We start from the raw sequence: 27682 nt of genomic DNA on the forward strand, positions 1-27682 counted from the left end.
TCTAACAAGGACAGAAGAACGATGCGCATCTAAAAAAAATCGAAACTAAAACTAAAATCTCTTACCATGCTGTTAACTACTCCCTTCAGAGAGCAGCACAAACTGCGTCTAACAAGGACAGAAAAACGATGCACATCTAAAAAATCAAAACTAAAACTAAAATCTCAGTATGCCGTGTGTATGGGTTCAGTTCCGAGGGCTAACAGTGCAATCTGTGAGAAATGAATCCTAACGCTGCAAGTTTGAAAGAATTCACCTCCATCTGTTGCCGAGGTCCGCAATGCGATATTAGAAGCGACAGGTGTCTAAATGTTTATTAGGGGCGCTGTGTCTTTGAGTTAGAAAGAAGGGGGGAAAAAACTGACCCGCACTAATCTAATTCAAACAAAAGCTGCACTTTGGGGAGGGTTGCTGGTGCGGTGGCACAGACGGATGCCCCGTGAGAACAAACGCAATGCGAGGGTGTGCGTGCCACGATTCAAGTACAGTAATAGGTCACAACATATAAAAGCAAATATGTACAATAGATTCATCTCTTGTCGTTTTGTTGTTATGATTTGGTATGCGATATGCTTCATTCCTTAATTTGTCATGGGCTGTGTGGGGAAATCCTAATGTTTTATTTTCCCGGGATATTCTCTTCCGAGAATATGATGTGATTTGCATGTGCAGAGTGTACGTCATTTCCAAAATGTAATCATAATCATATGTAACTGGCGAGGAGGAGCCATCACATTGAATATATGACATCTGACTGTGTGGATGATCTTTCTGTTGATCTATTTTATAAAGTGTGACATACAATAAAATATAAATTTCTATTGACTTATTTCATGAAATGTGGCAGATACCAAATGGAGCCAGTACATTATTTATTTGAGCGGCCGTGACGCAGGTTTTGACTTTGTGAGTTACTTTGGATAACATTCAATCTTGCTAAAATTAAAAATTAAAAATTAAAAATTAAAAATTAAAAATTAAAAATTAAAAATTAAAAATTAAAAATTAAAAACTAAAAATTAAAAATTAAAAATTAAAAATTAAAAATTAAAAATTAAAAATTAAAAATTAAAAATTAAAAATTATTTATTTGAGCGGCCGTGACGCAGGTTTCGACTTTGTGCGTTACTTTGGAATCTTTTAGATCATTTTGTAACATGTGATGGTTAGCATTATGTAACTTTTGATGAGTAATTGCATAAATTATGGGAGATATCTTATTTTAGAATGTTCCTTTTTTCTTCTTTTCTATCCCCTCCTGCTCCGGTCTGGTCGTTCCAAATTTGCATAACAACAAAACATCAAATAACACTTTTCCCTGGCAGAGAAAAACATGTTTAGCATGTAAGGGCATTTAGAAATAATATTTCTATTGGTTTCCTTGATAGAATAAAAAATTGTTACCATACACTACCGCGAAAAAGTTTGGGATCGCTTGTAAATGTCTTTGTTTTCCAAAGAAAAACTATTTTTTAAGCATTTCACAAACAATTGTTTTTCCCATTTCACAAACATTTTTATCCATTTCACAAACAATGAAATTGAATGAGATGATTTTCAAAGAAGGATCTATAATTTTTGCATAGAGGCCTACTATCAACAACTGAAAAGATAACATTCAATCTTGCTAAAATTTTTCTAATTTGCTAAAATTAAAAATTAAAAATTAAAAATTAAAAATTAAAAATTTAAAATTTAAAATTTAAAATTTAAAATTTAAAATTTAAAATTTAAAATTTAAAATTTAAAATTTAAAATTTATTAAACTCGGGATATTTTTATATAAATATTTTTTTATTAAAGTTTTTATTAAAATAGAAAATATATACATGTATATTTTATTAAAGATTTTATTAATATTAATATTAATATATATATATATATATTATGTAATTATTATTATTTTATTATTATTTTTTTTAAATAAAACTGGACTTGTGAATGGCGTATAGAAGTGTTTAGATTCCGTTCCACAGATTTCTTTGTTTTCGAAAGAAAAACTAATTTTCATGCATTTCACAAATATTTTTTCCATTTGACAAACATTTTTTTTCCATTTCACAAACAATGAAAATGAATGAGATGATTTTGAAAGAAGGATGTACATTTTTACATCATAGGTCTAACAAGGACAGAAAAACGCTGCGCAAATATCTGAGAGTGTGTAGTTTAAGACAAAGACGCCTCACAGGTCGTCACCTGGCAGCTGCACTAAATAGTACCCCCCCATCCCCCTATCAATGACAAGCGGCATAGAAAATGGATTATTTGGTGTTGGTGTTTATATTGCGACAGTAACTGTAATGTGACACACTGGCGTATTTCTGTACTTTAATAAGGTACAGTAAATGTAAAAATTGAAAGAATAGAAGCCAGCAAAGGGAAACACACAAGGGAGGTTTGGTAATAATTATTATTATATTTCTAATTGCTCGTATTAATGACTTAATGTTGATACTACATTTGTTGTAAATTTGATGCAATGCACGAGATAAAGTCAATGCTATGTAGTAATAATAATAATAATAATAATGAGGGGTAGAAATTCATTAAACGCGCATACAAATGAAATACTTTTCATGTGTGAGATTCATGGGGATGTTCATGCGGCGCATAATCACGCCTCCGTCTGCTCGTCCTGCTATGGGGTAAAACATTTCATCTGGGAGGAAGACTTTCCGTCTTTGGAGCATCGAAATGCCTCCCCTGCCTTGATCTCTCCCCGCGGCTGCCAGAAACCACAATCATAAAATTATTAAAATGCTGTTTGGCTGCCATTAATCAGCGGCGGCGATAAATCCTCATGCGGGAAGTGACGGAGCATTAGTCACACGCCACCGTGGGACGGCCTCCGTCCCAACAGACACAAGTAATGAGCCACAAAAAAAAAAAAAAAAAAAGGACTGGGTCAATCATAAACTCATCAAATGCGTCATTTAATTTCTTCATTTGGACAAACACAATTTGTTTATGAGAAGGATATCAGGTGTTGCGGAATGAGGGACGGCGCCGAAACGATTGGCGCATTAATCAGAGCTTGATTACGCGCGACTCTCTGGTTGTTTATCCTAATTTCATTCATTTCCATCAACAAAGCAAACACGGGCGAACACAGCCATTAGCGATGGTCGGGGATGGCACAATTACAGGCCCCGATTAAATAAAGTGATGATGAATGGCCCGATACAAAGTAAAACAAAGGGGTTTTTATTACTTCAATTGCATCTGAGACCGAGGCTTCCTGTTTGTGGCGCTCTCGCCGTCATTGGCGGGGACAGAACCGGGCTAACTGTGAGGGATGGACGCTTTGATCGGATTAAAAACTTTGTCTTTATACACAATTACCCTGCCTATCCGCCGTACTTGTGCACGCGCAAGAACACATCCGTTTAAAACCGTAACACAGTACACCCCCATCTTGTCATGGAGGTTACCTTCCGGGACCAACAACCAAAATTAATTTTGAATTATAAAATGTATAAGTACTCACCACTCATGAATGATAACTAGCCACTAGCCACGTTTAGTCTCTTTCCCAATGACCTTTCCGAAAACAATGGTATACATGGAAAGGAATATTCCAATCTCTTGTCTACATGCGGCGCTATAATCAACCAGAATAGTCAATGGGGCATGCCCACTAAAACGTAAACACCAACATCACGTGATACCGACTTCCTCCAGTTTTTCTTTCACTTGTTGGAATAACTCCGTATTGCCAGTTTTTCCTTCGTCCAGTCTTGGAATTTAGTTTGAATCAAAACTTTCAAACTTTCCTTAGCAGTCCAGTGCCGATTGCTGGCCTCCATTTTTAAAATGGAAGAACATCTCGAGCTGCGTGTTACGTCATATCTCAGCATTCGCTGAAAGAACGCACCCGGGAAAAGATAACATTCAATCTTGCTAATAGTTTAATAAAATTTAAAATTTAAAATTTAAAATTTAAAATTTAAAATTTAAAATTTAAAATTTAAAATTTAAAATTTAAAATTTAAAATTTAAAATTTTTATTGTAAAATTGTAATTTAATTAAACTTGGGATATTTTTATATTTTTTATTAAAGTTTTCATTAATATATATATAATTTATTTACATTTTTTTATTATTTTTTTTATTTTAATAAAACTGGACTTGTGAATGGCGTATAGAAGTGTTTAGATTCTGTTCCACAGATTTTTTGTTTTCCAAAGAAAAACTAATTTTCATGCATTTCACAAACATTTTTTCCATTACCCAAACAATAAAAATGAATGAGATGATTTAGAAAGAAGGATGTATATTTTTGCATAGAGGCCTACTATCAACAACTGTCAGTCCTCTGCATCAATCTCCTGGTATGGCTGCTAATGCAAGTTCATCATTTTATGAGGCTAATAGATGATTAGAAAAGACATCTAAAAATCTCTTACCATGCTGTTAACTACTCCCTTCAGAGAGCGGCACAAGCTGGGTCTAACAAGGACAGAAAAACGCTGCCGAGAAATATCTGAGAGTGTGTATTTTAAGACAAAGACGCCTCACAGGTCGTCACCTTATGTGTGAAATTTGATATCAGTATCAGTAATGGGGTGTGAGACAAAAGCAATACATCGGCTAACAAGGTCTAACAAGGACATAAAAACGATGCACAACTGAAAGAAGACAAATATCTGAGAGTGTGTAGTTTAAGACAAACTTTTGAGCGGTAGTTGATGTTGTCAAGCACCTATGTTGAGATAAGCGGCTTCCATTGTAAACTCCTAATAATACAGCCAATCAATTCAATTAGTGAAAGAGACATCAATACAGCCGGTGTGTAATGAGTGCATGAAGGCCAAGGTTACTTCCTGCATCATTTATAACACGTCACCGGCCATTTATGTATGCATTTTCTATGGATGATCCTTTCTTCTCAGGGTCATAAAGAGAGGAAGCTGTTCCTTCAAGGTGGAGTAAACAGAAAAATTGACATTTGGTAAAAATGGAAAGTTTTCACTCATCTGGCTGTCATTTGTTTATATCTTCATATCGACCATCTCTCTCGTACGTAGAGTTGATTTGATTGGTTGAGTGGGATGGCTTAACTTGCAAGCAAGAAAAAAAAATTTAAATACTAAAACAGGGGTCTCAAACACGCGACACTGGTTTGAGGTCCCCGCCTTGTAATATGAAAGTTTAATGTTAGCGCGGCCCCGCGCAAGTTTGATATGGATGCTGTATGGTATCATGTACCCAGAAAAAATTATTACGTTTGATTCATGTTCATGTTAAAGGTTAAATAACTGTTAATAGTTATCCTCCCTATCCGTGTGGAAGTGGTACGTTTTTGGCTATTTAAGTTGAAAGGAAATAACTTGAAGGCTACCGTTTAGGTGGCTAGCTCTCTAGTTTGCGAGTTAGCATGTGTCTCAAGACCCTGCAGTTGCGCAATATGTTGTAAATAAAAATAGTATAAATGTGACTATAGTCGTGTTTTGTCATGTCTACAGGGCTCTAATAATGCTTTGTTCATTTTAATCTGAAAAAAAACAATTTGTCCACCCACCAACTATATGTGCTTTCTTAAGTTTTTATTATTTGCCCTTTTATTATTATTATTATATTATATTTATTACTGATTAATTTTCTTTATTCTTGATTTATTTATTTTTCATCTTATTTTGTGTAGAAAAATAAAAAGTAAGATATTTGAGAACAGTGAGCTTGCTGATGATATCAGAGCTTTTATTGTAGAAAATTGGAACCAAAGCAAAGTTTTTTTAATTTTTTTGTTTTTAATAAATGGGTTTTTTTGAAAACCTGATGCGGCCCAGCCTTGCCCAGACCCTAGCTCCAGTGGCCCCCAGGTAAATTGAGTTTGAGACCCCTGTACTAAAATAATTTATTGACTATAAGGCAAGGTCGAAAATTTGAAGACGCCTTCCCATTCAACGAATGACCAAGTGTCTCCAAACTTTTGACTGGTGCTGTAATAATAATAAAAATAATAATGTGTTATTACATACAGCTGGTGAAAAGATTTACATATGCACTAAGATCAGTTAGCTTGTACACCTGTCAATCACGATAAGGTGCTGTATACACCCAATGCATTTAGTGCTTACCATATGTTGTTAACATTAGAAACGGCCTTAACTCCGTCCTTCTCATCTCTCCCAATCTGCATCCCGATTTCCCTCTCCACCCCCTCACACACACACACACACACACACACACACACACACACACACACACACACACACAAAAAAGCCCTGAGCGCCTGCCAGCGGGCCATGCTAATTAAATTACTTAGCAAAGTTTACTTAACAGCAAACGCTTAGCAAAATTTAACGGCGATTGCAAATTTGCTTTCATTCCACTTCAGTGCTGATGGGGCCTGTTTAAGGCTCGTCTGCAAATAATTAGCGCATGCATTTGCATCAGAATCGTTTATACCATATGTTGCAAAATTACGGAAAGCAGCAAATTAAAAAAATAAACCTTTTTTTTTTTTCCTGTTATGGAAATGTCTACATGTTGAGAGACAGGCAAGGAAAGAGGAGGAGGAGGAGGACGAGGAGGAGGAGGACGAGATGCCACCATGTGTCTGTACACACTGGCGAATAATTCAGTTTGGGATTGGAACACACGCTCACACTGGTGTGTTTCAAGAGCTCACCAGATGCTGTTTGAAATCTGCCCACAGAAGACGAAACAAAGAGATGCTCACAAACACGCAGCAAGCGCCGCAACAATCAGACAACCTCCTCTCGGTGGATGACATCCTCGCTTTAGATACCGGAGCTCCCCGCGACGACAATGGGAGGATTTTATTCAATTTCATCTAACCTGGAAATAACAATATGTTGACAAAGTGTAATGATAGACACATTTTTAAATTTTTAAATATAAACAAAAAATATTTTTATGAGTATTATACATTTCCTATTATATTATACTACATTAATATTATTATTTATATTATTATAATAGATAATATATATTTTATAATATTATTATTTATATTATATTATACTTTTTTATTTTTATTTTTTAGGGGGGCAAATATATGGACCATTACAGTGCATTTCTTACATCTTACATTATTTTATTTTTTTATTTTATTTTATTTGGGCAAATATATGAACCATTACAGTGTATTTCTTACATCTTACATTATTTTATTTTATTTTTTTTAATTTTATTTGGGCAACTATATGAACCATTACAGTGCATTTCTTACATCAATGAAAATATAACTTTCCATTATTTCCATTTGTATTCAACTATCTGATCACAAGCCCAAAAGGAGTAGGCTGAAGCAAAAGCTTATAAATTCCTACCCCTTTTTGCAAGATACAATCATGTTTTTTTTTAAATTTATTTAAAAAAAAATTATTTGGGCAAATATATGACATTTTTATGAGTATTATACTTTTCCTATTATATTATATTACATTAATATTATAATATTATTATTTAAATTATTATAATATATATAATATATATTCATAATTATTTATTTATTATTTATATTATTTATATTATATTATACTTTTTTATTATTTTTTGGGGGGCAAATATATGAACCATTATAGTGCATTTCTTACATCTTACATTATTTTATTTTATTTATTTATTTATTTATTTTATTTGGGCAAATATATGAAACATTAGAGTGCATTTCTTACATCAATCAAAATATAACTTTATAAATATAACTCAACTACAAAATATAACTTATTTACTATTTAATTTTAAACTACTATTACTATTAGTACTACTATTACTATTTAATTATTTAATATTATTATTGTTATTATCGTTATTGTTATATCATTATTACCGTTATTATTGTTATTATTATCACCATTATTATAATCATCATTAATATTACCATTTTCATCATTATAGTTGTAACAATTTTTGGATTTTTTTAAAAACACTTTAATTTTTTTTTTAATTATTTAATTTTCCAGACTGAAATCTGCAGTATTTATGCTTTTATTGTCAATTTATCAGCCCACTTTTTCCCCCTAAGTGTAACAATATCATTTCATGCGTCTAATCTTGTGCATTAACATACAGTGTGAAATAATTGTACATTATGAATACTGTTGATATAAACATCATATACGTCCCGCCGAGATCAAATCTGAGAAGCGTTTCTCAACCTTTTTTTTATCATATTGCCGCTCTTTTGGCCCCACGTCAGGTTATTAAGAGTCACACCGACCACTTGGTTTAGGCACTCGATTTTGTCTCGTGTAATATTGTACAGTGAAAAGTATCAACAAAAACCGAACCGTACAACAATAAAGGTTGGAGTATAACCGATAACAGAGCAGGTAACCATATTTAGTCACTTCAAAATGAATATAGTAAGTCAGTCGAACCATTTCATAATTCCATTTTCCATATTCCCTTACTTTTCCCAGTGACAGTGCAAAATTATAGAAAATAATAACATGACTGGTAAATTCAAGACTTAGTCATAAGTCGTAAAGACAACCAAAACATGTGATTTTCCCCAGCCAATCAATGAATAAACATAATTATACTAAAAAAAAAAGACCTATTAGGAAACATATAATGGAGTCTTCCATTAGAAATTAATTAATTAATTATTCAGAAATTAATTAATTGTCTCTTAATTGTCTCAAAACATTCAAATACAAGTGATATGTAGTACTACAAAACGTTGAGACGTTACTTACATTACATGACTTTAAAACTGCATGAAGTCAGCAATGGGATGTTATCCTCCCATTCCATGTGGAAGTGGTAAGTTGCTTGAAATAATGATAGCGTAAATGTGACTATAGGTGTGTTATTTCATGTAGACAGGGCTCTAATAATGTTAATAAAATTTACGTTAAAAATTTATGTTAATAAAACCTGTTAGACAAAAGTCTAACAGGTTTTGTATACTCTGAAAATATTTTATTTATTGACATTGGATACTATAACATTTAAATTAATTTAATTAGTACTCCCTGCCATTGATAGAGCCACTCGTAGACTGGAAGGCATATTTCCTTTTGGAACTAAGACAACTTCTTTTGTGACGTAGTCCTTGGTTCTCTAATTAGCCTTGACATGTCATCCACCCCTCTCATCTGCAGGTGAGCTGGTCCACCACTCAAGTGTCACTTGGTAAATTCTGGTATTTGGCTTGCAGGAAATTGGAGGCCTTGTGTGTGTGTGCGACATAATTACGAGTGTCGACTGCAACGGTGAAGTAATGGCGCATAAATCCCGCTGATCGATGGTTACCAGGCTAAATTACAGGACACCCCCCGTGCCATTATCCTCTCAAAGGACACAAGTACACGGATACGTGGATGGACGGAATGGGGATTTCTGATGCCGTTGAGCAACAAGACCTACATGATGTAGGTTTGGGGAAAATATAGTACAGGATTTAGTTCTCCAACTCGCAGAGTAGAGAAATGGTCACACTAAAAAGATGCTTTCATGATCCTGAATTTTGATGAATTTTGATGAACCTAAATAAAACTAAAATCATGCTGTTTGCTAACAGCAGAAAGGATACGCATCAGCAAATACAAATAGACCCTGTAGACATTAAAAGGGTGAAGTAAAATACATTTCTGGGGATCATAATAGATGAAAATATGAGCTGGAAACCTCATATTACAAATATACAACATAAATGTGGCCAGAAATATTTCAATATTGAACAAAGCAAAAATTTGTTCTCAATCATAAATCACTCCACACTCTTTATTGCTCTCTGGTTCTACCATATCTTACTTATTGTGTGGAAATATGGGCTAATAACTATAAAAGCAATCTTCACTGGCTAAATGTACTGCAAAAAAGGCCAGTAAGGATAATTCATAATGCCGCCTACAGAGAACATACTAACTCCTTATTTCTAAAATCACAAATACTTCAACTTGCTGATATAGTTCATCTTCAAACAGCTAAAATAATGCATAAGGCTAAAAATAAGCAATTAGCTAAAAATGTCATCCAATACTTCTCTATGCAATTTGGTATGTGAGAAAAATAAAATTAAAAAAATAAATAAAATAAATTGAAAAACATAATAAAAATTAAAATAAAAATAAAAATAAAAATAAAAATACAAAAGCAGGAAGTGAACAAATGTAACAGTTAGTGATTGTAAAAGTACCAGATGGAGGGGTAGGATTTAATAAGCTTTGCTTCTTCCTACTTCTTTTGGACATGTGGAACTGGGAACTGATTATGGGATGGATTCAATTGGAATCTGATGCATGTTCAAATGAAATAAAATTACAAATTACACTGATTAATTTGATCTCAGAAAATGTTGACAATATCTTTGAGCATCAATTTGTGGCACAAGAAACATTTCAAACCGTCACTGTGTCTCCTATATTGGCTAAAATGAGTGTAAAAGTGACTATAGGGATGTTATGTCATGCTGAGAGGGCTCTAATAATGTAAAAAAATGATTATTTATCAGTTTGTAAACAGGTTTTCTACTCCCCAACGACAAAAAACATTCATTTTACTAACTAAGGAATCCTACTTTGCGGGAATTCACAAATCACAATCAGGTCTGGAAGCGATGAACCGTGATAAACGAGGGATTACGGAACATAAAAAATCAGTCGGTTTTCTGCCTTAAACATATTTGTCTTCCAACAGTTGAACTTTAAAACAAAGCTTCCCACCTCAGCAACTTTTGTTGGCGGCGTTTGTCACAACACAACGGGTCATTGGGCGAGTATTACTCTGTAATTGTGATCAAATCCCCTTTGAGATGAAGGTCAACGTCGGCGGGCGTACATAGTGGTTACATTACTCACTACTGACACTAAACGGTGATGCTGTAACCACATGAGCAGAAAAATAAAAACAGTGATACTTCCTGTACATATCAGTCAGGTGACAAAAACCATGGAGAACAGTCATGCAAAAAAGGGGGCGGGGTCTAAAAAGAACAAGGTCCTAGCATCCTTATTAGGTCTTATCCCAGCAGAACAAAGGGCGGCAGCCTCCTAAATGCGGCGCATTAGCCCTTTCGTTCCAGAGGGGGTAAGGTGACACCCTCCATGTATGTGGTCTGTGGTCTGTTCACCATACATCTGCCACGGCCCGAGGGGGTGGCAGGCAAAGAGGGGTGCGGGGGGGGACTTGCCGACACAAGGAAGAGTAAAAAGCTTGAAAGGAAGTATGTGTGTGTTCAGGACCCCTGCTGGGAAGGAGAAGTATTTGTGCGAATGAATGAGTTAGCCCTTTTGAAGCTTTACGGGGACATCATCGAGCTGGTATAAAATAACTACCATAATAAAAAACTACTACAACCGAGAGTAGTAAAAACCTAGCCAAATCAAATGATACTGTCAAAAAAGTCACAAATGTGCAGGGGCGTTAAACGGCACCTAGCTATGTGGGGATGTTGCAGGGGGCATCGCTCAAGGGAAGGTTTACAAAACATGGACATGAGTTCCAGACAGTAGACGCCCTTCCGGGAAGCCATCTTCACCACCTGGAGCAACGGTGGGCAAAGTACGGCCCGGGGGCCACATCCGGCCCGCCAAGTGTTTAAATGTGGCCCACAAAGTATTTCATTGAAACTTGCCATCATGGCTTGAGCCAACATTTTGATGGTTTAGGTAGCTTTTTTTTTCATCAATTTGGTTATTTGATGTGGTCTGCTGTTTACAAAGTGCTCCTGTAAAAAGGGACTCAAGCCCAAATAGCAGGTTGCATGACATTTTTACAGTTACAATAATTCCACATGGACTGTTAGAATTACCATATTTTCTGGACTATAAGTCGCTCCGCCGTATAAGTCGCACAAGGCCAAAAATGCATAATCGGGTAGAAAAAAACATACATAAGTCACATTGGAGTATAAGTCGCACAAGGCCAAAAATGCATAATCAGGTAGAAAAAAACATACATAAGTCGTACTGGAGTATAGGTCGCACAATGCCAAAAATGCATAATTAGGTCAAAAAAACCCCCATACATAAGACGTAATGGAGTATAAGTCGCACAATGCTAAAAATGCATAATCAGGTCGAAAAAAAACATACATAAGTCACACTGGAGTATAAGTCACACAAGGCCAAAAATGCATAATTAGGTAGAAAAAAACATACATAAGTCGCTGCGGAGTATAAGTCGCACAAGGCCAGAAAAGCATAATCGGGAAGAAAAAAAACATACATAAGTCACATTGGAGTATAAGTCGCACAAGGCCAAAAATGCATAATCAGGTAGAAAAAAACATACATAAGTTGTACTGGAGTGTGTCACACAAGGCCAAAAATGCATAATTAGGTAGAAAAAAAAACATACATAAGTTGTACTGGAGTGTGTCACACAAGGCCAAAAATGCATAATTAGATAAAAAAAAAACATACATAAGTCGCACTGGCGTATAAGTCGCACAATGCCAAAAAAGCATAATTAGGTCGAAAAAACCATACATAAGTCGTACTGGATTATAAGTTGCACAAGGCCAAAAATGCATAATTAAGTAGAAAAAACATACATAAGTCGCTCCAGAGTATAAGTCGCACGAGGTCAAAAATGCATAAGTAGGTAGAAAAAAACATACATAAGTCGCACTTGGAGGATAAGTCGCACAAGTAATTAGGTTGAAAAAAACAATTATAAGTCGCTCTGGAGTATAAATCGCAGGAACAGCCAACCTATGAAAAAAGTGTGACTTATAGTCCGGAAAATATGGTATATATGTATATGTATATAGGATTTTGATATTTTGATCAGGAGTGTAAATCGGTGTACACGTGGAGAGCATTACCAGAAGTTGAGGTGTACCTAATGAAGTGTCCAGTAGAGCTTGTTGGTGTAATCATTCTAATGACTTTTGGCAGCCAGCCCAAGAGACCTTCGGCTATTTTAGCAAAGCGAAACGCTTTCGAGTTATTAAAAGCATATGAACACAAGAAGTCCAAACGGGACTGTGGCCTAAACAACTGGAGATGGAGATGGAGGTGTCAAGAAGAATCTAGCAAACCACGGAAGGAAGTTAATTGTTAGCTAGCGAGCCCCTGCCAAGTTCAAGCCTCTGATGAGAGCTTAAGGACTGTTTGTTTTGCTGCTGTCAAAGGTTCAAATGGGGAGAGGACAGAGGTTTTGATGACCCTGCCGCCCCTCGGGCCCACGGTGGGTGTTCTGCAAACACTCCCTATTGACGTGGGGACAAGGAGAGGCCTGCCGACGCCGCCGCCGCCGCCGCTGCAGCAACCACCTCACAACGGCGCTTATGCTCATTTGAGTGGAAACTGACAGCGCTCTCAAAAGAGCCCAGAACTGAGCTGGAGGCTGAAAGGGAAGGAGTATAATACGTAGTATAATACGTAGTATAATACGCGCTATAATACGTGATATAAGAGTGCTGCTACTGTGCATCTTGGCAGTGGGGGGGGGGGGGGGGGGGCATTAGCATTAGACAAGAAAAACATACATTGCTTGTGGCGTTATCGACAACAAATCCACCCCCCAAAAAAGCCTGCAATGCTACAAAAACTACGAAAAAAATTTATTACATGATGCATTTATTCAAAAATTAATTACAGGTAAACAAAATAACATTTTAAATATTATTATATTAAATTACATTATATTATTATATATATTATATTTTATATTTATATTTCATTATAATTAATAATATTTAAAAATATTAAATATTAGAAAATTTAAAAATGAAATAATATATTTCATTATAATTAATAATATATAATATTTTCATAATATGATATAATATTATTATTATATTATAATATATAATATAATAATATATAATGTTATATTATTATACTATAATAATATGATATAATAATATATATTATATATTATATATAATATAATTTAAAAATGAAATAATATATTTCATTATAATTAATAATATAATATATAATATATATATTATATTATTATACTATAACAATAAGATATAATAATATTATTTCATTATATTATTATAATATAATATAATTATTATATCATAATATTATTATATCATAATTAATGATATATATGATATATATATTATAATTAATTATAATGAAATATATTATTTCATTTTTTAATTATACTATAATAATATGATATCATAATATATAATATTATATAGTATTATTATTATATATTATATTATATTTCATTATAATTAATAATATTCAAAAAAATTAAATATTAAAAATAAAAAAATGAAATATTATATTTCATTATTATTAATAATATATAATAATATACAATATTATTAATATTTTTTAATTAATAATTAGTATTATTATTATATTATATTATATATTATATGATTACATTGTTATATATATTATGTTTCATTATAATGAATAATATATAATATAATAATATAATATAATTATTAATGCATGTTTATATTTTTAAAGATGTAAATGTTCTAATATAATTGTAAAATACAATACATATTGAGTACCAAATAAGTGTGTGAATAATGAAAAAATATTGTGTGTGTGTATGCACATATTGGATATGTAGGCCAAGCAGGAAGTGACCCATAAACATATCCATCCAGCTCTTTCGTTGAGAGCCAGTGATGCCCCCCCCCCTTCCGCCTCCTCATAATCCACATACACTGTCACTCTAGAACACACACACATACACTCGCTCGCACAGTCAAAGCCCCCAGTGAGCGCTAAGCAGGCCAGCGGGCCAGCCGAGGGGGCTCATTACAGGTCCGCAGAGCCCCCCAACACAAAGGCCTTATCCGCTTTAGCCACGGGATGATCTGCTCTCTACTGACTGGAGAGAGTCCATAGACGGACAAAAGCAACCAAGGAGGGGGGGTGGGGGGGGGGGAAGAGGAGAGGCGAGAAAGAGGAGAGCCGCGGGCTTCAAGGATGTCAGGAGACCCCGAGAGAGAAAGCCTGGCGGGCGCTCACAGAGGAATGGAGGGAAAGCAGAGGAGGCGGCTTAAGCTCCACGGCTACGTCAGGACATTAGCATTCACACAACCTCCCAACATCTGCTGCCTCCTTCTTGCCCTCCGTGCCACCTTGTTTCCATATCTGCCTGACGCTGCTAACGCTGCTAACGCTGCTAACGCTGCAACAAAGACCCACAAACTTACTTCCACTTATCTCCGCTCTTTTAGAACAAGTCCTTCAAGACCTTCTCGTCCGTCTGGGCTTGCACTGAGCCGATACTTAGACCCAAATAAAATGTTTCTATATATCAAAAGTAGCAAGTGTTTAATCGCTGCATCGCAACAACAAGGTCCCTGGGTTCAATTCCGTCTTGAACCACCATGAACACCCCCGACTCACGGTGGACTTGGCATATTGTCAGCATGCTTGGGAGTCTCCAAAAAAACAGAAAGTTTCCAGTTTTCTTGACCACAACGCTGACAAGATCGGGACTTCAACACTTCAAGGATGGAGCTATGTAGTGGAACATTCATAATATAGGGGATCCTTGAACATTTGCAAGCCAGGCAAATCATTTTTTTTTACATCTGAAAACAGGCCATTTTTGCATAGAAAACACATCTAATTCACTCTTACTCATTAATAATTAACGATTAAGGCTGCAACGATTAGCCGTTAATCATAAAAGTGTGTCAGAGATTTGATTGTTGATGCGTCGTTTAACCCTTTGATGCATAAGTGGGTCAAAAATGTTTTTGATATCATGCCATTCACATTTTTAACTTATCTTTTAAGAAATTTTAGTTTTTGTGTTACTACCCCAACCTTCCATAAGTGGGTAAAAAATGACCCGGTCAGGTTGTTTTCTTGAAATATCTTTGTAATTAAAATTTTTCATCATTTCATATTCCAGGTATTCCTCAAAAAACATGTTTTTGATATCATACCATTCACTTTTTTAACTTACCTTTTATACATTTTAAGAAATTTTAAGAAAACTTCCATAAGTGGGTCAAAAATGACCCGGTCAGGTTGTTTTCTTGAAATATCTTCATAATGAAAATTTTTTATCATTTCATATTTCATGTATTCCTCAAAAAACATGTTTTTGATATCATGCCATTCACATTTTTAACTTACCTTTTATACATTTTAAGAAATTTTAGTTTTTGTGTTACTACCCCAACCTTCCATAAGTGGGTCAAAAATGACCCGGTCAGATCGTTTTCTTGAAATATCTTTGTAATGAAAATTTTTTATCATTTCATATTCCAGGTATTTCTTTAAAAAAAAAAAAACATGTTTTTGATATCATACCATTCACATTTTTAACTTACCTTTTATATATTTTAAGACATTTTAAGAAGTCTTCCATAAGTGGGTCAAAAATGACCAGGTCAGGTTGTTTTCTAGAAATATCTTTGTAATTAATTTTTTTTTCATCATTTCATATTCCAGGTATCCCTCAAAAAACATGTTTTTGATATCATGCCTTTCACATTTTTAACTTACATTTTAAGAAATTTTAGTTTTTGTGTTACTACCCCAACCTTCCAGAGTTACTGGAGGTAAAAAGTGTACCCAAATACTAAAAGTAAGCAAGCGAGGTTGGTGACATTCGGGTCCTGATTTCCGTGTTAACAGAATCACGACACTGGCCAATAATACTGTTGGACTGGATCTATTTTGTGCCTTTTCAAGTCACCCAAACAGTGAATCCATTCACAGTGTATCCATTATTTATTGACTCCAGTCCCACGCTGGTGGTGGAACCACCAAGTCGGAACCACGCTGCCCTGGGGTAGACTGATGGAAATGTGGCCGCCAATTCGCACCTCTCCCATCACCATCAAACGTTCGTTCCCATGTATGCACCAGTGTGGGTGGCGCTGGAGGAAAGTGGGTGAAGTGTCTTGTCCAACTGTGACTGGGATGCAGAAAGCGGACGACCATCTCTACACCTCCTGCAGCCACTGCCGCCGCTATGAACGGTATAAAAAACTAAATCTACTGTAATGCGGAATCCCGTGGAAGTGGAACTGGTAATGGTTTAATTTCATTAGAACATGCATCAGATTCCAATTGAGTGCATCCCATAATCAGTTCCCAGTTCCACATGTCCAAAAGGAGTAGGAAGAAGCAAAGCTTATTAAATCCTACCCCTCCATCTGGTACTTTTACAATCAGTAACCATAACATTTGTTCACTTCCAGCTTTCCTAAAGTTTAGTTTAAATTAAATTAAATTCAATAATTTAAAAAATACTACTACTACTAATAAATAAACAATAAAATAAACAATAAAATAAAATAAAATTTAATTAAATAAAATTAAAATAAAATAGTTTAGTTTCAGGTACCACAGTACTCGGTGATATGAGCATCCAGTGCCATAATGGGTACCATAGTAACTGTCAATATAGTGATATATATAGCACATCATGACTGGTTCAAGACTCTTCATCCTTGTATTTAGCAAACATCAACTGCTTGTATTGTTTCTTGAATTGGCTCATCGTTGTGCATTGTTTGATTTCCTTACTCAATCCATCCAAAAAATTGCAAAATTAAAAAAAAAAAAAAAAACCTTAAACTATATTAGGAAAGCAGGAAGTGAATAAATATAACAGTTAGTGATTGTAAAAGTACCAGATGGAGGGGTAGGATTTAATAAGCTTTGCTTCTTCCTACTCCTTTTGGACATGTGGAACTGGGAACTGATTATGGGATGCACTCAATTGAAATCTGATGCATGTTCAAATGAAAAAAATAAAAATTAAAAATTTTTAAAATTATTAAAAAAATAAAAACAATTACTAAAAAGATTTTTTTTAAATTATTTTTAAAAATATATTTTAAAAAATGTATTTAAAAAATAAAACAAATTATTTAAAAAATACAAAAAATAATTAAATAAAGAAATAAATAACTTCAATTATATTAGGAAAGCAGGAAGTGAACAAATGTAACAGTTACTGATTGTAAAAGTACCAGATGGAGGGGTAGGATTTAATAAGCTTTGCTTCTTCCTACTCCTTTTGGACATGTGGAACTGGGAACTGATTATGGGATGCACTTAATTGGAATCTGATGCATGTTCAAATGAAAAAAATAAAAATTAAAAATTTTAAAAATTTTTAAAAAAATAAAAACAATTACTAAAAAAATATTATTTTTTTTTAATTATTTTTAAAAATATATTTAAAAAATGTATTTAAAAAATACAAAAAATTCTTTTAAAAAATACAACAAATAATTAAAGAAATAAATAACTTCAATTATATTAGGAAAGCAGGAAGTGAACAAATGTAACAGTGAGTGATTGTAAAAGTACCAGATGGAGGGGTAGGATTTAATAAGCTTTGCTTCTTCCTACTCCTTTTGGACATGTAGGACTGGGAACTGATTATGGGATGCACTCAATTGGAATCTGATGCATGTTCAAATGAAATTAAACCATTACCTTTACTGAATTGCCGTTATTTGGCCTAGCTCAGTGGCACCACGGTGGTCATCGGCTTCCGGCCTCAAACTCGCGACTCTATGGTCCAAGTAGCCAAGTCACTGCAGGCACCATGACGACGAGACTGTTGTGACTGAGTGTTACAACCTCCACGCTTGCTGAACACGGTCCGCTACACGCGTGTAAGATTGTGTGGCGTGAAGTGAAAAGATGATGATGGACGTGTCAGATGGTCAAAAGCCCCAAAAGTCGAGACGGCAAGCAGCTGCTGCTGAGCAACCTCCGATGAGGCCAAAGACCCTGTCTGCTTCTGCTCAGTACATACAGTATGTGTATGTATGGGGGGGTGATGTATGGACGCCCACTTCTTTCATATATTTCCTGTGGTGAAATGAGAGCAGTACTAGGCCGAGCGTGTGGGTACATGACTGTAAACATGAAGACATCTTTCCACGCAGTCAATCCCCGCCTGTCACACGCGGCTCGCAACTCACACATCGTGGCGTTCAGGGCGACATCTGTGAGTTATGTCCAGGATGGTGTGTTTGAAATGAAGCTGTAAATACGGACCCAGGACCCGTGTGTGGTGAGGGTCTTATTGGGACCGGGATGCATTTATTCTAACAAAGGGAATGCAAATGCTTGAATCCGAGTTCTCCAAACCTTCACTAAATGATATCATCTCTGAGTAGGCGTACGCTCTTAAACGTCTCATGTTATAGAGTTCTACAAGTCAGCGTGATGGCAGGTTTTTCTCACATTTGGTGCTCAAACTGTCTCGATGTTGTTTGATGATATTATAGTCTGATATTGACCAAAAAAAATAGTTCATTTCGACATTGGTTTCTATTTTTTAAAATACAATAATCTAATATCACACCTCTGCAAGAATCAGTCGTTCTTGCAGCTCATTAAGAAAGCAAACTTATAAAAAACTAATCAAGCAAAATTGTATTTTCTGGACTATACGTCGCTCCCGAGTATAAGTCGCACAAGGCCAAAAATGCATAATTAGGTAGAAAAAAACATACATAAGTCACTGCGAAGTATAAGTCGCACAAGGCCAAAAATGCATAATTAGGTAGAAAAAAACATACATAAGTCGCACTGGAGTATAAGTCGCACAAGGCCAAAAATGCATAATCAGGTCGAAAAAAAACCATACATAAGTCACTGCGAAGTATAAGTCGCACAAGGCCAAAAATGCATAATCAGGTAGAAAAAAACATACATAAGTCACTGCGAAGTATATGTCGCACAAAGCAAAAAATGCATAATTAGGTAGAAAAAAACATACATAAGTCGCACTGGAGTATAAGTCGCACAAGGCCAAAAAATGCATAATCAGGTCGAAAAAAAAACCATACATAAGTCACTGCGAAGTATAAGTCGCACAAGGCCAAAAATGCATAATCAGGTAGAAAAAAACATACATAAGTCGCACTGGAGTATAAGTCGCACAAGGCCAAAAAATGCATAATCAGGTCGAAAAAAAACCATACATAAGTCACTGCGAAGTATAAGTCGCACAAGGCCAAAAATGCATAATCAGGTAGAAAAAAAACATACATAAGTCACTGCGAAGTATAAGTCGCACAAGGCCAAAAATGCATAATTAGGTAGAAAAAAACATACATAAGTCGCACTGGAGTATAAGTCGCACAAGGCCAAAAACTGCATAATCAGGTCGAAAAAAAACATACATAAGTCACTGCGAAGTATAAGTCGCACAAGGCCAAAAATGCATAATCAGGTAGAACAAAAACATACATAAGTCACACTGGAGTAAAAGTCGCACAAGGCCAAAAATGCATAATCAGGTAGAAAAAAACATACATAAGTCACTGCGAAGTAAGTCGCACAAGGCAAAAAAAATGCATAATCAGGTAGAAAAAAACATACATAAGTCGCACTGGAGTATAAGTGTCATTTTTTGCGGGTAATTTATTTTCCAAACTACTTGACCAAAACAGACATTAGGTCCTCTTGGAAGGCAAGTTGTAACAATAAAAGAATAGACAACAGGCTGAATAGGTGTAAGATATGCTAACACAATGCTAATTCAGCTACACAAAAAATCTAAACATGAACACAAAAGTTTTTTTTCATTTATAAGTCGCTCTGGAGTATAAGTGGCAGGAACAGCCAACCTATGAAAAATACTTATAGTCCAGAAAATACGATAATCATCTAGAGCTTGAGACATTGCACTTTAGTTATTTCTTATATAGATGTTTGTGCCACATACAAATGTGCAATTTTCCTAATTGCATCCTTGCTGTTGACACGTAATGACTTTTAAGGACTATTTTGTAGTATTTTAGAAAGTCAATATCGTGCATCTCTACTTTTTATTGTTTATTTTTATTATTAAAAAAGTATAATAAATGTCCTTACCTGCAGCCTGAAGGACCATCTGCATTCGAACTTTAGCCTGCTCAGCCGGCGTCTGTAGGAGACATAAACACAACAGTAATTAAAGTTATTGACTTCATATTTACAGCCAGGAACAAACGCCCAAAGAATAACCCAGACGTGTCACAGACGAGCCCCAAGCCGACGCAACTTTTATCCGTATAATCTACTCGGAAAGCCGCTGGCTCCCCTTTGGCGCCACCGTATTTTACCCAAGACCGTCTTTAACTGAAAGCATTAGCGGGAATGTTGCGCTTAAACTGTCCTCGCCGGGTACCAGGGGACAACTTCCAGCATGTCGCCACTGGCGCCTGTTTGATAAAAAAAAAAAAAAAAGAAAGAAAGCGGCGCTTCTCCGACACACCGGGGAGGATCAATGAGAAGAACATAAAGAGGAATTTACAGCAAGAAAACAAAAGGTGCTGGTGACAAGTCTTGAGAGAGCGGGATAAGTGGGCACAGAGCACATTTTGAAAAGATCACACAGGAAGAGACGCGCTACTTCCTGTCGGTGTGTGTTGCACTGGGAGACAGCCCTCGGCCAGGCTGTAATACCAATATCTCTGCGATTAGATTTAAGGATCTTAATTGTCAAGGAAGAATGATGGCAAGGATCGTGTGGGGGGCCATTAAAAAAAAAAAAATGATGCATCAGATTGCTCTTCCAAGGCTTTTTGGTGCGACGCGGCGTCACACACGGCAACGCTCGTTACCATGCTGCAGTGGAAACTGTATGGAGGATTAGATAGAAATTAAATGCTAATGGGGATGGGATCTGAAACCGCTGCCCGGGAGCATCATTTAGGCGACGGGGCCGGGGTGTCGCTGACAGCCAAGCCAAGCTCCCTCCCACTGTTTTCCCTCCTGACACCCCACAAAAAAAAAGATTTATCAAACTGTAAAAGTGTAATTTTGTAAAAACATCACTTTCCAGTGGCACGGAAATATAATGACCCCCTTTAACCCTTAGATCCATAAGTGGGTCAAAAATGACCTGGTCAGGTTGTTTTCTTGAAATATATTCATAATTCTTTTTTTTTTATCATTTCATATTCCAGGTATTCAAAAAACATATTTTTAAACTTTTATACATTTTAAAAAATTTTAAAAAATCTTCAATAAGTGGGTCAAAAATGACCCGGTCAGGTTGTTTTCTTGAAATATCTTCATTATGAAATTTTTTTCATTATTTCATATTCCAGGTATTCCTAAAAAAAGCATGTTTTTGATATCATGCCATTCACATTTTTAACTTACCTTTTATACATTTTAAGAAATTTTAGTTTTTGTGTTACTACCCCAACCTTCCATAAGTGGGTCAAAAATGACTCGGTCAGGTTGTTTTCTTGAAATATCTTCATAATGAAAATTTTTTCATTATTTCATAGTCCAGGTATTCCTAAAAAAAGCATGTTTTTGATATCATGCCATTCACATTTTTAACTTACCTTTTATACATTTTAAGAAATTTTAAGAAATCTTCCATAAGTGGGTCAAAAATGACCCGGTCAGGTTGTTTTCTTGAAATATCTTCATTATGAAATTTTTTTATCATTTCATATTCCAGGTATTCCTCAAAAAACATGTTTTTGCTATCATGCCGTTCACATTTTTAACTTATCTTTTATACATTTTAAGAAATTTTAGTTTTTGTGTTACTACCCCAACCTTCCATAAGTGGGTCAAAAATGATCCGGTCAGGTTGTTTTCTTGAAATATCTTCATAATGAAAATTTTTTCATCATTTCATATTTCAGGTATTCCTAAAAAAAGCATGTTTTTGATATCATGCCATTCACATTTTTAACTTAACTTTTATACATTTTAAGAAATTTTAAGAAATCTTCCATAAGTGGGTCAAAAATGACCCGGTCAGGTTGTTTTCTTGAAATATCTTCATAATGAAAAATGTTCATCATTTCATATTCCAGGTTTTTTCCTCAAAAAACATGTTTTTGATATCATGCCATTCACATTTTTAACTTACCTTTTATACATTTTAAGAAATTTTAGTTTTTGTGTTACTACCCCAACCTTCCATAAGTGGGTCAAAAATGACCCGGTCAGGTTGTTTTCTTGAAATATCTTTATAATGAAAAATTGTTATCATTTCATATTCCAGGTATTCCTCAAAAAACATGTTTTTGATATCATGCGTTTCACATTTTTGACTTCCTTTTATACATTTTGAGAATATATTGTTTTTGTATTACTACCCAAACCTTCCATAAGTGGGTCAAAAATGACCCGCATGCATTTTCTAGGGAATCCAATGGGAACCTTTGATTCTTATCAACTCCTAAATATAATACTAAATATCATACAAGTGATTATTCCTAACCAAAATGGCAAAATTGTCATAAAAAGGCATTGATTGTAGTATGGGTGATTTTTGATCCACTTATGGAAGAGTGTAGTGTCCAGTCACTCGTGCATCTAAGGGTTAATGCAGTGATGTCAGGGTGCTGGATCCTACATGCATATTAATATATATACTGTGTGTGTGTAGCCACTATAGCAGGTGACATTGCGGATCACACTCCACATTGATGGGTGCCATGCTTGACAGCTGAAATTACCAATCACTATTACGCCGGGAAAGAGGAAGGCACACAATCTTTCCGAAGAGGTGTTGATGGCACAATTCAATCTATTTTTTCCTGGCTTATAGGCATTCATTTATTTAGTTTCTAGCAGCTTTATGGCAAAAAATAAAAATAAAATAAAAAAAAAAACATAGACAGTGTGATAAAGTTGAAAGGTTGAGTATATTGTGCATTTCCACTGGGTTGTACTAACTTCATAATTGGATTCCTTCCTCGCATATAAGTTCATTACAAGCGGGCACATCTGTAATTCAATTAGCATTCTCTTACACTGGCCTCGAGGCATTTGCAAGGCCAAGTGTGCTCATGTAAACTTACACTTGTGCCAGATTTCATTTGGGAACACAACGCTAAATTGCTAAAACTACATAAAAATACAAAAAAATATATATATTTTTTTTATTTAAAGTAAGTCATCATAAGCAATCAAGATGTGGCATATTTAAGACATATACACATATAGTGATAAAAAACAAAAATATTCCAACCAATAATTCAGAAGGCATTTTCTTCCTCTGTAATTAACACACGCGTGCACTCCTCCTCTGTGTGTTATTCATTAGTAAACAATAAAGAGGCGTTAATTGCGCTCCCCAGAGGCAGATCTGAGCGCGAGCGAGCGAAAGAGCGGCAGCTGAAGTAGCGCCCCCTTCAATTAGAACACAAACGGGAGGTGCCGAGGAGTGAGAACTTCTAACATTTCTATCCGTTATGCAAAGAGTCCGACTGATGTCATCGTATAAATCTTCAATAACATTTGACGTGGACGTAGAAAAGGGAATTAAACTCACACAATGTCCGAGAGTTTGACAAGATACAAGACACACTGGTCTTTATACGGATAATATAAGTGTACCTAATGTTATGGACTTGGCAAACAGTGTAAGGCAGGTAGGTTCGAGGGACTTAATTATCGAAATGAGACTCCATTCAGTTACTTATTCCTCCCCCTTCTGTCATTGTTTGCATGCTATCCTCATTAAAATATGAAATCCTAGAAGTGTTTGGGCGGTTTAAGTTAACCCTTAGATGCACGAGTGACTGGACCCTCCACTCTTCCATAAGTTGGTCAAAAATGACCCATACTAGAATCAATGCCTTTTTATGACAATTTTGCCATTTTGGTTAGGAATAATCACTTGTATGATATTTAGTATTATATTTAGGTTGAATAGCATGAAATCAAAAACATGTTTTTTGAGGAATACCTGGAATATGAAATGATAACAATTTTTTCATTATGAAGATATTTCAAGAAAATATCTTTGTGAGTCATTTTTGACCCACTTATGGAAGGTTGGGGTAGTAACACAAAAAATACAATTTCTTAAAATGTATAAAACATAAGTTAAAAATGTGATATGATAGCAAAAACATGTTTTTTTTAGGAATACCTAGAATATGAAATTATGAAAAATTTTCATTACAAAGATATTTCAAGAAAACAACCTGACCGGGTCATTTTTGACCCACTTATGGAAGGTTGGGGTAGTAACACAAAAACTAAAACATCTTAAAATGTATAAAAGTTGAGTTAAAAATGTGAATGGCATGATATCAAAAACATGTTTTTTGAGGAATACCTGGAATATGAAATGATAAAAAAAATGTCATTACAAAAATATTTCAAGAAAACAACCTGACCGGGTCATTTTTGACCCACTTATGGAAGATTTCTTAAAATTTCTTAAAATGTATAAAAGGCAAGTTAAAAAGGTTGGGGTAGTAACAAAAAAACTACAATTTCTTAAAATGTATAAAACATAAGTTAAAAATGTGATATGATAGCAAAAACATGTTTTTTTGAGGAATACCTGGAATATGAAATTATGAAAAATTTTCATTACAAAGATATTTCAAGAAAACAACCTGACCGGGTCATTTTTGACCCACTTATGGAAGGTTGGGGTAGTAACACAAAAACTAAAATTTCTTAAAATGCATTAAAGGTAAGTTAAAAATGTGAATGGCATGATATCAAAAACATGTTTTTTGAGGAATACCTGGAATATGAAATGAAAACATTTTTTATTACGAAGATATTTCAAGAAAACAACCTGACCGGGTCATTTTTGACCCACTTATGGAAGATTTCTTAAAATTTCTTAAAATGTATAAAGGCAAGTTAAAAATGTGAATGGCATGATATCAAAAACATGTTTTTTGAGGAATACCTGGAATATGAAATGATAATTTTTGACCCACTTATGCATTTAAGGGTTAAAGCAGACACTGTTTTTTCATCTGTGTGATTTTGACAAAAATCACATCACATTTGACGGTGATTTTATGCAGAAATGTGCTAAATTCCAAAAGGTTCAGATACTTTTCCATACCACTGTATGCTCGGCTTCTTAAGCGGCCTTCATCCAATGGACGAACAATAATGCTAATAATAATAATAACATAGCGGCCCCTTGGATCAGCTCTCGCTTAGAAATAGATGATAGATTCCTGCATGCCCCGCCTCGTTATGCACGTGTGCAGCGTTGTTTTTACCCACCCGAGCGAGGGTTCTTTATTTTGCTAATGGCTTGTGTTTATTTTGGACTAATGGCACTTAGACTCAACAGAACGTGTCCGTTAAACGTTGCGGTGAGGTCAGCCAACGAGATGCCAGCCAGGCCGGACATCCTCCTCCTTTGTCCAGGGCAAGAGCTCGGGCATTGAGTCACACATGAATAATTGAATAAAGGGCCTGAGTGGTAATGCTGGTATTAACAGGACTGGAGGATCAACTTCGGATGCTTTTTAAGGAGGACGTTTGGACCAGGCTGGTCCTTCACACTCATGGTGATGGAAGGGGCAACACTGTAGATAATGCAGTAGTACCATCGGCATTCACTGTTAATAGTTATCCTCCCTATTCGTGTGGAAGTGGTAAGTTTTTGGCTATTTAAGTTGAAAGGAAATAACTTGAAGGCTACCGTTTAGGTAGCTAGCTCTCTAATTTGCGAGTTAGCATGTGTCTCAAGACCCTGCAGTTGCGCAATATGTTGTAAATAAAAAGAGTATAAATGTGACTATAGTTGTGTTTTGTCATGTCTGCAGGGCTCTAATAATTCTTTGTTCATTTTAATCTGAAAAAAATCATTTGTCTACCCACCAACTATATATGTGTAAATCTGTTTGGTTAAAAAAAAATACAAAAAAAATACAAAAAAATACAAAAAAAGGAAAAAAAAAGAAAAAAGAAAAAAAAATACAAAAAAAAATACAAAACAGCCAGCACTCCTTATTCTGAAGGCCCTGGGCAGATTACATTGACATGGCAACACACAGAAGCTCATATATGATTGGACAAAAACATCTAACACACAAGCAGTGCAATGCTAAAATTAGCATGGCTGGCTATGGAATAACAGACAATTAATAAACTAAAATAAATTAATATACTGTAGTTTCAGGCTGCACGGCGGTCTAGTGGTTAGTGCGCGGACGTCACAGCTAGGAGACCAGGTTTCAATTCCACCCTCTGGCATCTCTGTGTGGAGTTAGCATGTTCTCCGGGTACTCCGGTTTCCGGACCACATTCCAAAAACATGCTAGGTTAATTTGCCACTCCAAATTGTCCGTAGGTATGAATGTGAGTGTGAATGGTTGTTTGTCTATATGTGCCCTGTGATTGGCTGGCCACCAGTCCAGGGTGTAATCCGTCTCTCGCCCGAAGACAGCTGGGATAGGCTCCAGCACCCCCTTGTGAGGATAAGCGGTAGAAAATGAATTAACTGTAGTTTCATGTAAACATAAGTCAGTGTTTGGGCCATCAGAGAAGGCCTTGCTGGACATATTTTGTACATAAATGCAGCAACTCTGCACTCGTCCAATGTAAAAAAAACACCATATATCACATATAAGTACTAATTAAGGATTAATCTAATTAAGGAGTGGGACAGGAGGACACAAACGCTAGCAACAATAGCATCGCTATGTGAGCTACACTGCTAACATTTAACAGCTACATGAAAGGTTAGCATATTGATTGAACAACCAAATGATTACATTTAAGATGTGTAGTGAAGCCTGCTTTTTGTGCTCTTTTTACTGTCACAACACCATTTAAAAGTTGCAGAAGTGGGAACCTTTAATAACTTACAGTAAATTACATACAGTAAAGTCTCGTTATATCGATATCGGTTAAAATGAATTACTACTTATTACGATACTATTTTCATTTCCCGGCAAATTTCTAGTCTTTTATGATATAATTAGCTCCGTTAGTACGATACACGGTTATTATGATAATCCGGTTACTACGATGCCCTTTTCATCTCCCGCCAGCCAATTTGGTCTGCTTATATCGATACAAAAGCAGCTTAAATCAATCTTTG

At 35.1% G+C, this 27682-nt stretch overlaps 1 protein-coding gene across 3 annotated transcripts in view; it reads right to left on the bottom strand.

Annotated features, from left to right (window-relative positions):
- rsrc1 (arginine/serine-rich coiled-coil 1) overlaps positions 1-27682 on the bottom strand; it is a 163163-nt gene that overhangs the window by 66225 nt on the left and 69256 nt on the right. For all 3 annotated transcript variants that reach the window (XM_058080727.2, XM_078792671.1, XM_058080731.2), the window contains exon 6: positions 20728-20779. In XM_058080727.2, the coding sequence (XP_057936710.2) occupies positions 20728-20779 (52 nt within the window). The remainder of the gene's footprint in view (positions 1-20727; positions 20780-27682) is intronic.

The sequence above is a fragment of the Doryrhamphus excisus genome, linkage group LG8, assembly GCF_037039965.1.
Source record: "Doryrhamphus excisus strain RoL-2023G ecotype Guam linkage group LG8, RoL_Dexc_Guam_v1.1, whole genome shotgun sequence".
Classification (NCBI taxonomy): Eukaryota; Metazoa; Chordata; class Actinopteri; order Syngnathiformes; family Syngnathidae; genus Doryrhamphus; species Doryrhamphus excisus.